This window comes from Mustela erminea, chromosome 17 (genome assembly GCF_009829155.1).
Source record: "Mustela erminea isolate mMusErm1 chromosome 17, mMusErm1.Pri, whole genome shotgun sequence".
In the NCBI taxonomy this organism is placed as follows: Eukaryota; Metazoa; Chordata; class Mammalia; order Carnivora; family Mustelidae; genus Mustela; species Mustela erminea.
In genome coordinates this window covers 64,752,154-64,765,938 of record NC_045630.1, presented here as the reverse complement: position 1 = coordinate 64,765,938, position 13,785 = coordinate 64,752,154, and the positions used below count along the sequence as shown (strand labels likewise).

General features: G+C 41.1%; 1 protein-coding gene across 1 annotated transcript in view; it reads left to right on the top strand.

The window, feature by feature from the left end:
• Positions 1–13,785, top strand: part of ATF6 (activating transcription factor 6) — a 212,869-nt gene that overhangs the window by 79,467 nt on the left and 119,617 nt on the right. The window contains exons 12-13 of the mRNA XM_032317566.1: positions 1,411–1,524; positions 2,812–2,911. Of these exons, the coding sequence (XP_032173457.1) occupies positions 1,411–1,524; positions 2,812–2,911 (214 nt within the window). The remainder of the gene's footprint in view (positions 1–1,410; positions 1,525–2,811; positions 2,912–13,785) is intronic.

Below are 13,785 nucleotides of genomic sequence, written 5' to 3'. Positions count from 1 at the left end.
GAGAGGGCAAGCAGACCGCCCCGCTGAGCAGGGAGCTGACACGGAGCTCCTTCCCCGGACCCTGAGGTCATGACCTGAGCCGAAGTCAGATGCTTAACTGACCGAGCTGCCCAGGCACCCCCTGGTCTCTGTCTTTCTAACCTTGTTGTCTTGTGTTTCCCTCACTTGCTCACAACTCTTCAGCGGGTGAGTGGTCTTCTTTAAGTTCCTGAAGGCCCCCTTCTCCTGACCTGTGTCTGTCTAGATCACTCTCTCCCCAGCTGCTGTGGTACCGGCTGCTTCCCATCCTTTAGGCCATCTCAGACCATTTCCTCCAAAGGAGAGGCTGGCATTGGTTTTCTATTTCTAGTTAGATTCTTTCTTAATTTGGATTTATTTTATGTATTTGTTCTCTTCTATTTGGTGCATCTCTGCCGTTAAGGTCTCTGAGGATAGGGACTCATTTTGCTTGCTCCCCGTTGGACTCCTAGCACAGGGCCTGGCACATAGTTGGTATTCAGTAAATACTGGTTCAGTGAATTAATGAAAAGTGTGAATCTAGCCATGTCTGATTTTGTGTTTACATTTTTTCTTTTTGGGTGTTAGTTAAATATCCAGTCTTCTAAATCTAGAGCATTGAATATAAAGAAATTCAAGATAGATCTAAGATTTGTTAGTAAGAAAGGTTACAATAGCAGCAGAAGAGAAGAAACAGTGCTGATGCCCCCAGTCAGCTTCTGACTTTCAGCCTGGATTTTGCTCCCTCCATCACATCACGGATAATGAATTCAGTGTGATGGTTAGGAAAGTATATTTTTCAAAGCTAATGGAGTCCCTGACTGGTTAATGTTACTTTGGTGTTTTATTAGTGACTTGGATTCTTCCCTGATTCTAAAATTTATATTCAACTTTTCAGCACTCACTTCTTTCCCACCAAGTGTTTTATGCTCTTTCTTTCCCCCACTACACACATTTTTAAGGAGACTTGAGTTTTGTTATCACAGAATGGTGAATGACCACAAAACTTTAGTCTGTTCACCCAATACTAGCTTTCCTGTCAGTCAGCGGGTCCTTCCCCCATGTCCCTTCCTGTGTCACCTCTGTTCCAGCAGTACTATGTATGCCTCAAGTTCACAGAAGCCTTGGACCTTGTGTTATCGTCGTTTCCTTAGTTGTTGGCACATAGTCGTTGCTCAATAAATGGTGTCTGGATAGATGTGAATTACCATGGCAATCTGCAGAACATTGGAAAGTGACATTTGTGCCACATGGTCTACACTTCCCTCCTTTTCTGTTGCATTTGCTTCCATCTTGCACTATATCCTATTTACTATATTTTTATTTCCATGAAAAGTTAATACTAGTAATGACTTTCTTATAGAAAACTACTTAGGAATTTAAGACACAAGGTTTTGTGCATATGTTTTTCAGATACGATCATTCTGTTTCAAATGACAAGGCGCTCATGGTCCTAAGTGAAGAACCACTGCTCTATATCCCTCCGCCTCCTTGTCAGCCCCTGATTAACACCACAGAATCTCTCAGGTGAGTGTTGTAGATCGTCACACAAATATCTGAGTGGGTTCCCGGGCTTAGCTTTGGAACATAGAAAACTGTTCAGATTAGTTAAGTGACTGGGAGAAGCGCTGATTGTGTGTTGGACGATCATAGGCTTCTCAGTTGTTGTCCAGTTTCCCCAGCAACTTGATAAAGATGGCGATGGACTATGCCGTGTGGTAGTGTTTGGTTGCTACTTAAATATGCCTTATTTGAAAACTACAGAATGATATACTTATAGGATGTTAGACTTGAGAAGCGGTAACATTCATAGGAGAAGGGGCCTTTTTCATCAACTTAGGAAGACAACAATTTGAAGAGGATGATTCTGGAGATATTTTCCCGTTAGGGCTCACCTTACCATTCCTCATCTCCTTTGCCCTTGAATATTTTCCTTTGATTTTGGATTCTTTTCTTGAACTTCAAAAATTGCTTCCATTTTTTTAAGTCATAATCAGCTCTAGTTACGTAAACATCGTCTAACATCTTCACAGCTGCTGTAAAAAGTAAGCACAATAAATGGAACCTACATTTGAACTAGTCCTTTTTTTATTTGCAGTGTTGGGAGTTTTGGTTGCAGTTTTGCTTTATAGTGCATTGAAATTTCTTTCTTTCTTTTTTTTTTCCATGAGCAATTGAGTTCATTCTTTTCCTTCTCCCAAAAATAGTACGATTTTCAAAGGCTTTAATGCATCCATTTCCTGGTAGGATCCTACAGTTTACTAAATGCTCTTTAGTGTCTCCAGGGTTGTGCGTATGTAGCCCAGGAGCTACAGGGAGTACTCTTCTGTGAAAAACCTTTGCATTCAGTTTTTATATTTGGAATGTATTTAGTTATGGAATTTTTAAAAGACCTGAACTCATGATAGAGGAGTCTACAATATAAAAATGCATGTTGTATTAAAATAACTTACCATTAGTATCTTAGCTTTTTCAAATCAGAAAGGAATATCGAGTCATTAGACACTAGAGATGCTATTTGGACCTTAGAGAATGTGATTAAATGAATTTTTTTTAATAAAGATTTTTATTTATTTGATAGAGATCACAAGTAGGCAGAGAGGCAGGCAGAGAGAGAGGAGGAAGCAGGCTCCCCGGTGAGCAGAGAGCCTGATGCGGGGCTCAATCCCAGGACCCTGGGATCATGACCTGAGCCGAAGGCAGAGGCTTTAACCCACTGAGCCACCCAGGTGCCCCTGATTAAATTAATTTTTAACCAAAGGTGAGAAATTTTATTTCTATGAAGTATGCTTAATTAACTAAGCTGTTTTATAGGTTAAATCATGAACTTCGAGGATGGGTTCACAGACATGAAGTGGAAAGGACCAAGTCAAGAAGAATGACGAATAATCTACAGAAAACCCGTATTCTTCAGGTTTGTTTCTGCTTGTCTTTGAACAGTGGTTGGCATACGGGTTGGCCTTCTTCCTTCAGATGGGTTGTTTTCTTCCCTGAAAAACTGGAAAACTTGAACTTCAGTCACTTCCCACTGGCTCCTGCTGCTTCGGATGCAGCCATCACTGCCCCTGAAGCCCTGGTCCCAGGGTTAGAGCACTAATAGTTCTTGCCCGGGTCTCGTGCTCCTTCCTGCTCTCTCCCTCAAATTTACTTTCAAGCCAGGGATTCCAGTGCATGGACATCTGTGTCAAATGCTTTTGGCACAAATGGTATGATAAATGGTACTGTTTGTCTCCTCTGTTCTTAGAGCTTTTCAGAAAGAAGGTTTTAAAACATAGGACAGCTTGGAAATGGAGGCACATCTTCCTGGAGAGCATTTTTGAACTTAGATGTGTGGGTCTAGCTGTGGGTTAATGGCAGCTCTTATTTAAAACTTATTTAGCTGGGCCTCCTTTTGGGGGGGGTATTTGGATTTTATTTTATTTATTTTATTATTATTTTTTAAAGATTTTATTTATTTATTTGACAGAGATCACAAGTATGCAGAGAAGCAGGCAGAGAGGAGGAAGCAGGCTCCCTGCTGAGCAGAGAGCCTGATGTGGGGCTCGATCCCAGGCCCCTGGGAACATGACCTAAGCCGAAGGCTGAAGCTTTAACCCACTGAGCCACCCAGGCGCCCCTAGGATTTTATTTTTAAGTAATCTTTGCACCCAACATGGGGCTCGAGCTTCGAACTCTGAGATCAGGAGTCACATGCTGTACCTACTGAGACAGCCAGATGCTGCAGATGAGCTTCCATTTTCATGTTTACCACAAAGCACCATTTGTGGTCATTCCATCATTTGTAAGCTACTCATTATTACTTCTGAAGCACTTAGACTAGCAACTGGCACATCCTAAGCTCCCAACAAACATTACCTATGATAGAGAGAGGCAAGATGGTGGAGGAGTAGCAGATTGAAATGACATCAGATCCTAGGAGTTCAGCTAGATAGTTATCAAACCATTCCAAACATCTCAAACTCATCAGGAGATAAAAGAGAAGAGCAGCAATTTTAGGAACAGAAAATCAACCACTTTCTGAAAGGTAGGACGTGTGGAGAAGTGAATCCGAAGCAACGGGAAGATAGACCACGGTGGGAGGGGCCTGCTCCCGGCGAGCGGTGGAGCAGTGGAGCACAAAATCAGAACTTTTAGAAGTCTCCTCCTCTGAGGGACATTGCTCCAGAGGCTAAGCAGGGGTGCAGCCCTCGCGGGGACAGTGTGGTCTCAGGTCTCACAGTCACAGAAAGATCGGGGGTGTCTGAGCGTATCAGAGCAGGGTAGCTGGCTAGAGAGACGCAGCTGAGGAGTGAGCTCTCAGCTGGGGTTACCTTAAACCAGGATCCGAGGCACAGTTGGGCCACTGCTCTTGGAGCAGGGACCCCACAAGTGGCAAATCTGGGGAGGCTCACCTTTTTCCTCCAGAAGGAGTAGTGCGGCAGGAATCTGCTGGGTTTGGAGTCTCCAAATGGGGCTGTGCGCTAGAGACAAAAATGCTTGGTCACAGGCTGGGTGAGCTCGGAGTGTGGCCGGAGACCAGGAAGACAGGAGAGATTGACTGCTTTTCTCTGAGGGCACGCTGAGGAGTGCAACCCCAAGCTCTCGGCTCCTCTGGGCCGGAGATTGGGAGGCTGCCATCTCCATTCCTATCCTCCAAAGTGGTATGGAATGCATTCAGGGAATAAAAGCTCCGAGAGTGAACCTGAGCAGATTACTTACCCTGGTCCCTAGCAAGGGCAGTGCAATTCCACCTTGGGCAAAGACATTTGCGAATCACTGCAACAGGCCCCTCCACAGAAGATTAGCAAGAACATCCGGCCAAGACCAAGCTCACCAATCAAGGAGAACAGCGGAACCCTAGAGCTAGGGGAAAGCAACTCATAGAATTCATGGCTTTTTCTCCATGATCCTTTAGTCTTGCAAAGTTAAATTTTTTTTTTAAATATTTCATTTATTTATTTGACACAGAGAGAGAGATTGCAAGTAGGCAGAGAGGTAGACAGAGAGGGGAAAGCAGGCTCCCTGCTGAGCAGAGAGCCCGATGCAGGGCTCGATCCCAAGACCCTGAGATCATGACCTGAGCTAAAGGCAGAGGCTTAACCCACTGAGCCACCCAGGCGCCCAAGTTAAATTTAAAAAAATTTTTTTTTCTTACTCTATCTTTTTAACTTTTCCTCTTTCCTCTTTTTACTATTTTATCTTAATAGAACCTTTCTTTAAAAAAAAAAATCATTTTAAACCTTCATTGTTATAGTCATATTTTATCCCTTCATTGTATTTAACCTTATATTTTGTATACATATGGGTGTTTTGTTTTTGTTTTTGTTTTAGATTTTATTTATTTATTTGACAGACAGAGATCACAAGTAAGCAGAGAGGCAGGCAGAGAGAGAGGAAGGGAAGCAGGCTTCCCAGTGAGCAGAGAGCCTGATGCAGGGCTCAATCCCAGGACCCTGGGATCATAACCTGAGCCAAATGCAGAGGCTTTAAACCACTGAGCCACCCCGGTGCCCCAGGTTTTTTTTTCCTAAAAATTTTGGGATACAATTTCTTCTAATAGATCAAAATATACCCTAATCTAGCACATGACTTTGTTCTAGTCTCCACCCTGAGCATATTCCCTCCTCTTTTTTTCCCCTCTTTTTCCAATCAATCTTATCAATTCCATTTTTAGAATTTTTAAAAAAAATTTTTATATTCCATCCCTTCATCGTGTTTACCCTTATTTTTGTATATATATGTTTTTCTTTCTTTAAAATTTTGGGAGGTAGTGTGTTCTAAGAGACCAAAATACACCCAAAAGCTACTGGGTGGCTCTATTCTATTCACCAGTCTAATATATAAATATTATTTTTTATTTTTTATTTTTAAATTTTTATTTCTTTTTTCCCTCTTTCCACTCCCCCCAGTTTTGGATCTCTTCTGGTTTGGTTAGTGTACATTTTTCTGGGGTCTTTGCCACCCTTTTTGTATTTTATCTCTTGTTCATATATTTTTATCTGGATAAAATGACAAGGTAGAAAACCCCCCCAAAAAAGTTCATAGCAAGAGGCAGTACTGATGGCTAGGGACCTAATCAATGTGGATGTTGGTAGTATGTCAGAGCTAGAGTTCAGAACGACGATTCTCAAGGTGCTAGCTGGCCTCAAAAAAGACATGGACGATAATAGAGAATTCCTTTCTGGGGAAATAAAATCCCTTTCTGGAGAGATAAAAGGACTAAAATCTAACCAAGTTGAAATTAAAAAAGCTGTTAATGAGGTGCAATAAAAAATGGAGGCTCTTACTGCTGGGATAAATGAAGCAGAAGAGAGAATTAGGGATATAGAAGACCAAATGATGGAGAATAAAGAAGCTGAGCAAAAGGGAGACAAACAACTATTGGACCATGAGGGGAGAATTCAAGAGAGAAGTGGTGCCGTAAGTCGAAACAATATTAGAATAATTGGGATTCCAGAAGAAGAAGAAGGGGGGGCAGAAGGTATATTGGAGCAAATTATAGTAGAGAATTTTCCTGATATGGCAAAGGGAACAAGCTTCAAAATCCAGGAGGCACAGAGAACCCCCCTCAAAATCAATAAAAATAGGTCCACACCCTGTCATCTAGTAGTAAAACTTACAAGTCTTAGTGACAAAGAGAAAATCCTGAAAGCTCGGGACAAGAAGTCTGTAAAATTCAATGGTAGAAATATTAGATTGGCAGCAGACTTATCCACAGAGACCTGGCAGGCCAGAAAGAACTGGCTCGATACATTCAGAATACTAAATGAGAAAAATATGCAGCCAAGAATACTATATCCAGCTAGACTATCATTGAAAATAGAAGGAGAAATAAAAAGCTTCCGAGACAAAAATTAAAAGGATTTGCAAACACCAAACCAGTCCTATAGGATATATTGAAAGGAGTCCTCTAAGCAAAGAGAGACCCTAAAAGTAGTAGACCAAAAAGGAACAGAGACAATATACAGTAACAGTCACTTTACCAGCAATACAATGGCATCAAATTCATATCTTTCAATAGTTACCCTGAATGTAATGGGCTACATGCCCCAATCAAAAGGCACAGGGTATCAGAATGGATAAAAATCCAAAACCCATCAATGGGCTACCTATAAGAAACTCATTTTTGACCCAAAGACACCTCCAGAAGTGAGGGGGTAGAAAACAATTTACCACGCTAATGGACATCAAAAGAAAGCAGGGGCGGCAATCCTTATAACAGATAAATTAGATTTTTTAAGCCAAAGACTATAATAAGAGATGAGGAAGGACACTATATCATACTCAAAGGGTCTGTCCAACAAGAAGGTCTGACAATTTTAAATATCATCTATGCCCCAAATATGGGAACAACCAAATGTCAGAATCAAAGAAACACATCGACAATAACACAATAATAGTAGGGGACTTTAACACCCCCCCCCCCCCACTGAAAGGGACAGATCATCCAAGTGGAAGGTCAACAAGTAAATAAAGGCCTTAAGTGACACACTGGACCAGATGGACATCACAAATATATTCACAACATTCCATCCCACAGCAACGGCATACACATTCTTCTCTAGTGCACATGGAACATTCTCCAGAATAGATCACATCCTGGGTCACAAATCAGGTCTCAACCAGTACCAAAAGATTGGGATCATTCCCTACATATTTTCAGACCACAATGCTCTCAAGCTAGAACTCAAACACAAGAGGAAATTTGGAAAGAATTAAAATACATGGAGGCTAAAGAGTATCCTACTAAAGAGTAAATGGGTCAACTTGGAAGTTAAAGAAGAATTGAAAAAATTCATGGAAACACATGAAAATGAAAACACAACTATCCAAAATCTGTAGGACACAGCTAAGGCAGTCCTGCAAAGAAAGTATATAGTGATGCAAGCCTTTCTCAAGAAGCAAGAAAGGTCTTAAGTACACAACCTAACCCTACACCTAAAGGAGCTGGAGAAAGAACAGCAAAGGAAGCCTAAACCCAGCAGGAGAAGAGAAATCATAAAAATCAGAGCAGAAATCAATGAAATAGAAACCAAAAGAACAGTAGAACAGATCAGCAAAATTAGGAGCTGATTCTTTGAAAGAATTAGTAAGATTGATAACCCCCTGGCCAGACTAATCAAAAAGAAAAGAGAAAGGACCCAAATAAATAAAATCATGAATGAAAGAGGAGAGATCACAACCAACACCAAAGAAATACAAACAATTATAAGAACATATTATGAGCAACTATATGTGAGCACATTTGACAATCTGGAAGAAATGGATGCATTCCTAGAGACATATATAGTACCAAAACTGAACCAGGAAGAAATAGAAAACCCGAACAGTGGGGTTGGAGATTAGAGGTTAAATTGAAAGATGAGTGGCTTTGTTAGATCGAATAGCCGTTCTAGAGAAGGCTTCTCTGAAGAGTGCTTGAGAAGGATTTTCAGGGTGATTAATGCTGGGTGTTTTAACAACTAGCCTCAAAATCTCAGTAGCTAAGTGGAATAAGAATTGGTTTCTCACCTACACAAAGTTTACTGTAGCTCTCTGGGGTGGCTTTCCTTCAAGCAGTGACTAAGGAATCCAGCTTCTTTCCCCTTTGTGACCCCAACAACTTGAAATTCTTCACTTCTAGCTTCAGATGTTGGGGAAGAGAGGGTTTTGGAAGATTGTGAAGCATGAAGAGAGGGTTTTGGAAGATTGTGAAGCATGTTTTAGCCTGGACAGTAGCCAATGTCCAATTGACTAAGACTCTTGTCACTTTTTACAGTTTGTCTTGCAGTAGGTTAGGCAAATGTCATCTTCTGTGTGCTTAGGAAGAAGAAAACGATTTGGTGAGAATATTGCTTTTGTGGTAACAAAAAACGAAGGCGTAAGCGGTGTAAAGATCCAAGGGGAAATCTAGAGAAAGAGCTTCTGGAAAAGGGGAACAGCACATATGAAGACTGTCTGGAGGAAACCATCTGGATATTTGAGGAGCATCAAACAGTTGTCTAAGGCCGGACTGTGGTGTCTGAGGGTAGAGTAGTAGACGATGACATCAGAGAGGCAGCAGAGGCTAATTCATATCAAACCTCGTGGGCTGTGGTGAGAAGCATTGAGAGCTTTGCTCAGGGGAGTGACTTGATCTGATTGCTGACCACTCCAAGCCAAGATTTTCTTTCTTTTCAGCAAATTGACTGTAATGTGACTAGACGTTGTTTTCTTTTTCTTTTTCTTTTTTAAATTTAAATTCAATTACTTAACATATAGTGTATTACTAGTTTCAGAGGTAGAGGTCAGTGATTCATCAGTTGTGTGTCATACCCAGTGCTCATTCCATCTTGTGCCCTCCTTAATGTCCCTCACTCAGGTACCCCATCTCCTTATGCTCCTCCTCGCCAGCAACTTTCATTTTGTTTCCTGTGGTTGAGAGTCTCTTATGGTTTGTATCCATCTCTCTGATTTCATCTTGTTTTATTTTTCCCTCCCTTCCCCTAACCTCTCTCCAGTTTCTTAAATTCTACATACGAGTGAGATCATATAATTGTTTTTCTCTCATTGACGTATTTTGCTCAGCATAATACCCTCTAGTTCCATCCACAGTGTTGCAAATGGCAAGATTCTGTTTTTGGTTTTTTTTTTTTTTTTTTTTTGATGGCTGAGTAGAACTCCATTGGGTACACCCTCCGACCCCACCCAGGCATTTTCTTTATCCAATCATCTGTGGATGGACATATGGGCTCTTTCCATTGTTTGGCTGTTGTGAACATTGCTGCTATAAACATTGGATTTTTAAAAGATTTATTTAGCTGCTGCTACACAGAGTAGACAGTGGAGGGAGCTTGAGTGGAAGTAAGGAAACTGTTGAGAAGCGCTTTTGGTAGGCTGGGTGAGAGATCATTTCAGCCCTTACTAGTATGGTAGATGTGAAAGTAGGGGGAAGTATTCGAATGCCAAATATATCTTGAAAGTAGTGCTGTTGGAAATTGCTGATGTAAGATTAGAAGGTATCACTGATAATTTCTGTGCCTTGCCTACTGGAGGACTAGTGATGCTGTTTACTGAGACTGAGACTAGGAAAGGAGGAATTGGAGGCAGGAATCAAGAGATTTTATTTTATTTATTATTATTATTATTATTTAAAGATTTTATTTATTTATTTGGCAGACAGAGATCACAAGCAGGCAGAGAGAGAGGAAGGGAAGCAGACTCCCTGCCAAGCAGAAAGCCCGATGTGGGGCTCGATCCCAGGACCCTGGGATCACGACCTGAGTTAAAGGCAGAGGCTTCAAACCACTGACCCACCCAGGTGCCCCAAATCAAGAGATTTTAATAGGAAAAAAAAGATTTAAATATCTCTTAAGTTCAATATGACTACAGCCAGGTAGATAGTCAAGTGGACTGTCATCCAGGTTTGGAGTTCAGGGGCAAGGTCAAGACTGGAAGTTTAATCTGGGATGAGAGCAGCTGGGGAGAAAGTAAAAAGGAAAGAGGTATGGAACTGAGCCCTGGGCCAACTCTCACATTAGAGGACAAAAGAGAAGGAAGAGGAGTGGTTGGCTCATGGATAAGAAAAAATGTAGGATAGGGACGCCTGGGTGGCTCAGTCAGTTAAGTGGCTGCCTTCAGCTAGGGTCATGATCCCAGAGTCCTGGGATTGAGTCCCACATTGGGCTTCTTGCTCAGCGGGGAGCCTGCTTCTCTATCTGTCTCTGCCTGGCACTCCTCCGCCTGCTTATACTCTCCCGCTGACAAAAAAATAAATAAAATCTTAAGGAAAAAAAAAAAGAAAAAGAAAAAATGTGGGATAATAATGTCCCAAAACCCAAAAAAAGTTTTATAAGAAGGGGATGTGATTACTACTAAAGAAGAGATAATGATTAGGATGAAGACTGAGAAATTTACCAGTGGATTTGATTATTAGAATTTGTTAGTGACCTTGATGAATCCTTTCATTGGAATGGCAGTGACAAAGCCCAATTGATGTGGATTCAGTAAGTAATAACAAATGGAGAAGTAGAGAAAATTATTTTAAGATGATCCCCATTAATAGGAGCAGGGAGATGGCGTAGCTATAAGAATTAAATAAGAGATTTTATTTTTAGATGGTATATATTTCACCAGGTTTACGTGTTTATATGCTAATGGAAACACGTTAGATTTTTGATTATTTGGAAACTAATTGGGAGCAGTGTATGTGATATGTTCACAAGTACACTAAAAGGATATTGAGAAAGATGGACTTCTAACCGTTATGGGGCTGTTATCATCAGTAAAATAATGAGCGTTGGTCTGGAGGAGCTCAAACTTTGAGATTCTGTGATTATCCAGTCTGGGCCTCTCTGGTACCTTTTGTTCATGCATTACGGCAGTTTTATGGTCGTTAGTACCCCTGGAGGCTACAGACAGTTATTCCCAATGTCACAGCTACCTCAGTAGCCCAAACAAAGCTGTTCAGTAGCATCAGAATGCGATGTCTAGTACTCCAGACACACCTGTCTGCCAAAGACTACAGTCAGCTGCCATGGGTGGAGGGAAAGCGGACTCTGTCTCTCCTTGCCTTTCTGAACCTGGTGCCAACATATCTTTCTGGCAGTATCTAAATTATATCAACCTGATGGCAAAAAACAGTGTAATACAGTTTTCAGGCTTCCATCCTGTGCCATGCAGGGGAAGGAGCAAGAAAGGGGCTGATAATTGCCAGTAGGTAATTCCACAGAGGAGGTATTACATGAAAATTCTTGGCTTAAATGAGTTTTTTGCCTTATCTTTGATAAACATTTTCATACTGTTTTTTTCTTTCCGTTATGTCAGTGAATAGAGAGTTTATTTACCATGTCAGGGGTGCTTGGTGTTCTTTAATCTTGAAGGAATTTTAATGCAGAGAAGATAGTCTTGCTTTAATTTCACAGCCTTTGGACATGAGGTGATCTGTAGTTTAAATGGACGTATTTTTCTCTGCCGTCTTGGGTGCCTATGTTTCTGAAATGAGCTTAGGTACTGGTCAGAAATGTGGGACTCTTGGCTGTTACAGAGAAAGGACTGTGAAGGATGAATCTCTATTTGTCAAGGGTAAAAGGAGCTCTCGGTCAGAGGGGAAGGGTCATTCTGCTTACGCTGCTGTCCATACCAACACATGCAAAGAAATGGCAGATTCTCTGTCTTAGCATGGAGAGTGTAACTGCTCTGCTTAGTCGTTTTTACTCCTCTCTAACCTCTTTTTCCTCCCAGCCGCTGCTTTCAGATGCTTAAGAGGATCCGATAGTCTCGTTAAGATACTCAGTAAATTTGATGAATTGCCCTTTCTTTGAAAGTTCTGTGATCTCCGAGCACCATATCCTTGATTTTGTTCATCCCAGTTCATAATTCTACCTTCTTTCTAGATTGCGAGTCTGAAAAAGGTAAAGGGGCACATTCATGAAAATACCTTTCAAAATGAAGGCAAAATCAAGACATTTTCAGATTGATAAAGAAACAGATAATTTTTCTTTGGAATATCTGCTTTCTAAGAAATACTAAACATTTTTTAGGGTAAGGGAAATGATAGCAGGTACAACTCCAGATTAGCAGGAAGGAAGAGCACCAGAATGGGCAAATAACTGGTAAAAATAAATGCTCTTTTTATAAAAAGTATCTATATGTGTATGTATTTTTAAATGTCTTTAAAAGGTTATTATTATTATTTTTTAAGATTTTTATTTATTCATTTAACAGACATAAATCACAAGTAGACAGAGAGGCAGGCAGAGAGAGAGGAGGAAGCAGGCTCCCCCCTGAGCAGAGATCCCAATGCAGGGCTCAATCCCAGGACCCTGGGATCATGACCTGAGCTGAAGGCAGAGGCTTTAACCCACTGAGCCACCCAGGCGCCCCTATTATTATTATTTTTAAAGATTTTATTTATTCAACAGAAAGAGAGCGAGAGAGGGTACACAAGCAGGGGGAGTGGGAGAGGGAGAAGCAGGCTTCCTGCTGAGCAGAGAGCCCGATATGGAGCTCGATTCCTGGACCCTGGGATCATGACCTGAGCTGAAGGCTGGCGCTTAATGACTGAGCCGCCCAAGCGGCCCTAAAAGATTATTTTTTAATCAAAACTCGTAACAGTTTATTATGGGTGTATGGGTTATGTAGAAGTTAAATATAAGAGAGTAAGAACACAGGTAGGGGCACCTGGGTGGCTCGGTAGGTTAAGCCTCTGCTTTCGGCCCAGTTCATGATCTCGGGGTCCTGGGATCGAGCCCCACATCAGGCTCTCTGCTCAGCAGGGAGCCTGCTTCCCCCTCTCTCTCTGCCTGCCTCTCTGCCTACTTGTGATCTTTCTCTGTCAAATAAATAAATAAAAAATCTTTAAAAAAAAAAAAAGAGAATAAGAACACAGGTAAATGGAATTATAAAGTTACATTTTTCAAGTAACATTTAAAGGCAGACTGTGGTAATTTAAAGATAATCTGTATAACAAACACTAAAAACTAGCACAAAGAGGTAAAGCTAAAAAAGCCAATGTAGGAAATAAAAGTGGAATACCATAAAAATAAGCATTTTAACCAAAAGAAGTGAGTAAAAGACTAAAGAAATAGGATAAATAGAAAATATGTACTAAGATAGTGAACTTATTAACCCCAGCTGTACTAGTAATTACATTTAATGGGCTAAATACATTAGTTATAAGGGAGAGATTGTCAAACTGTTTTGGTTTTTTTTTGAAGATTTTATTTATTTATTTGCTAGAGACACAAGAGAGGGAACACGAGCAGATGGAGTGGGGGAGGGAGAAGCAGGCTTCCCACGGAACAGGGAGCCCCATGTGGGCTTGATCCCAGCACCCTGGGATCATGACCT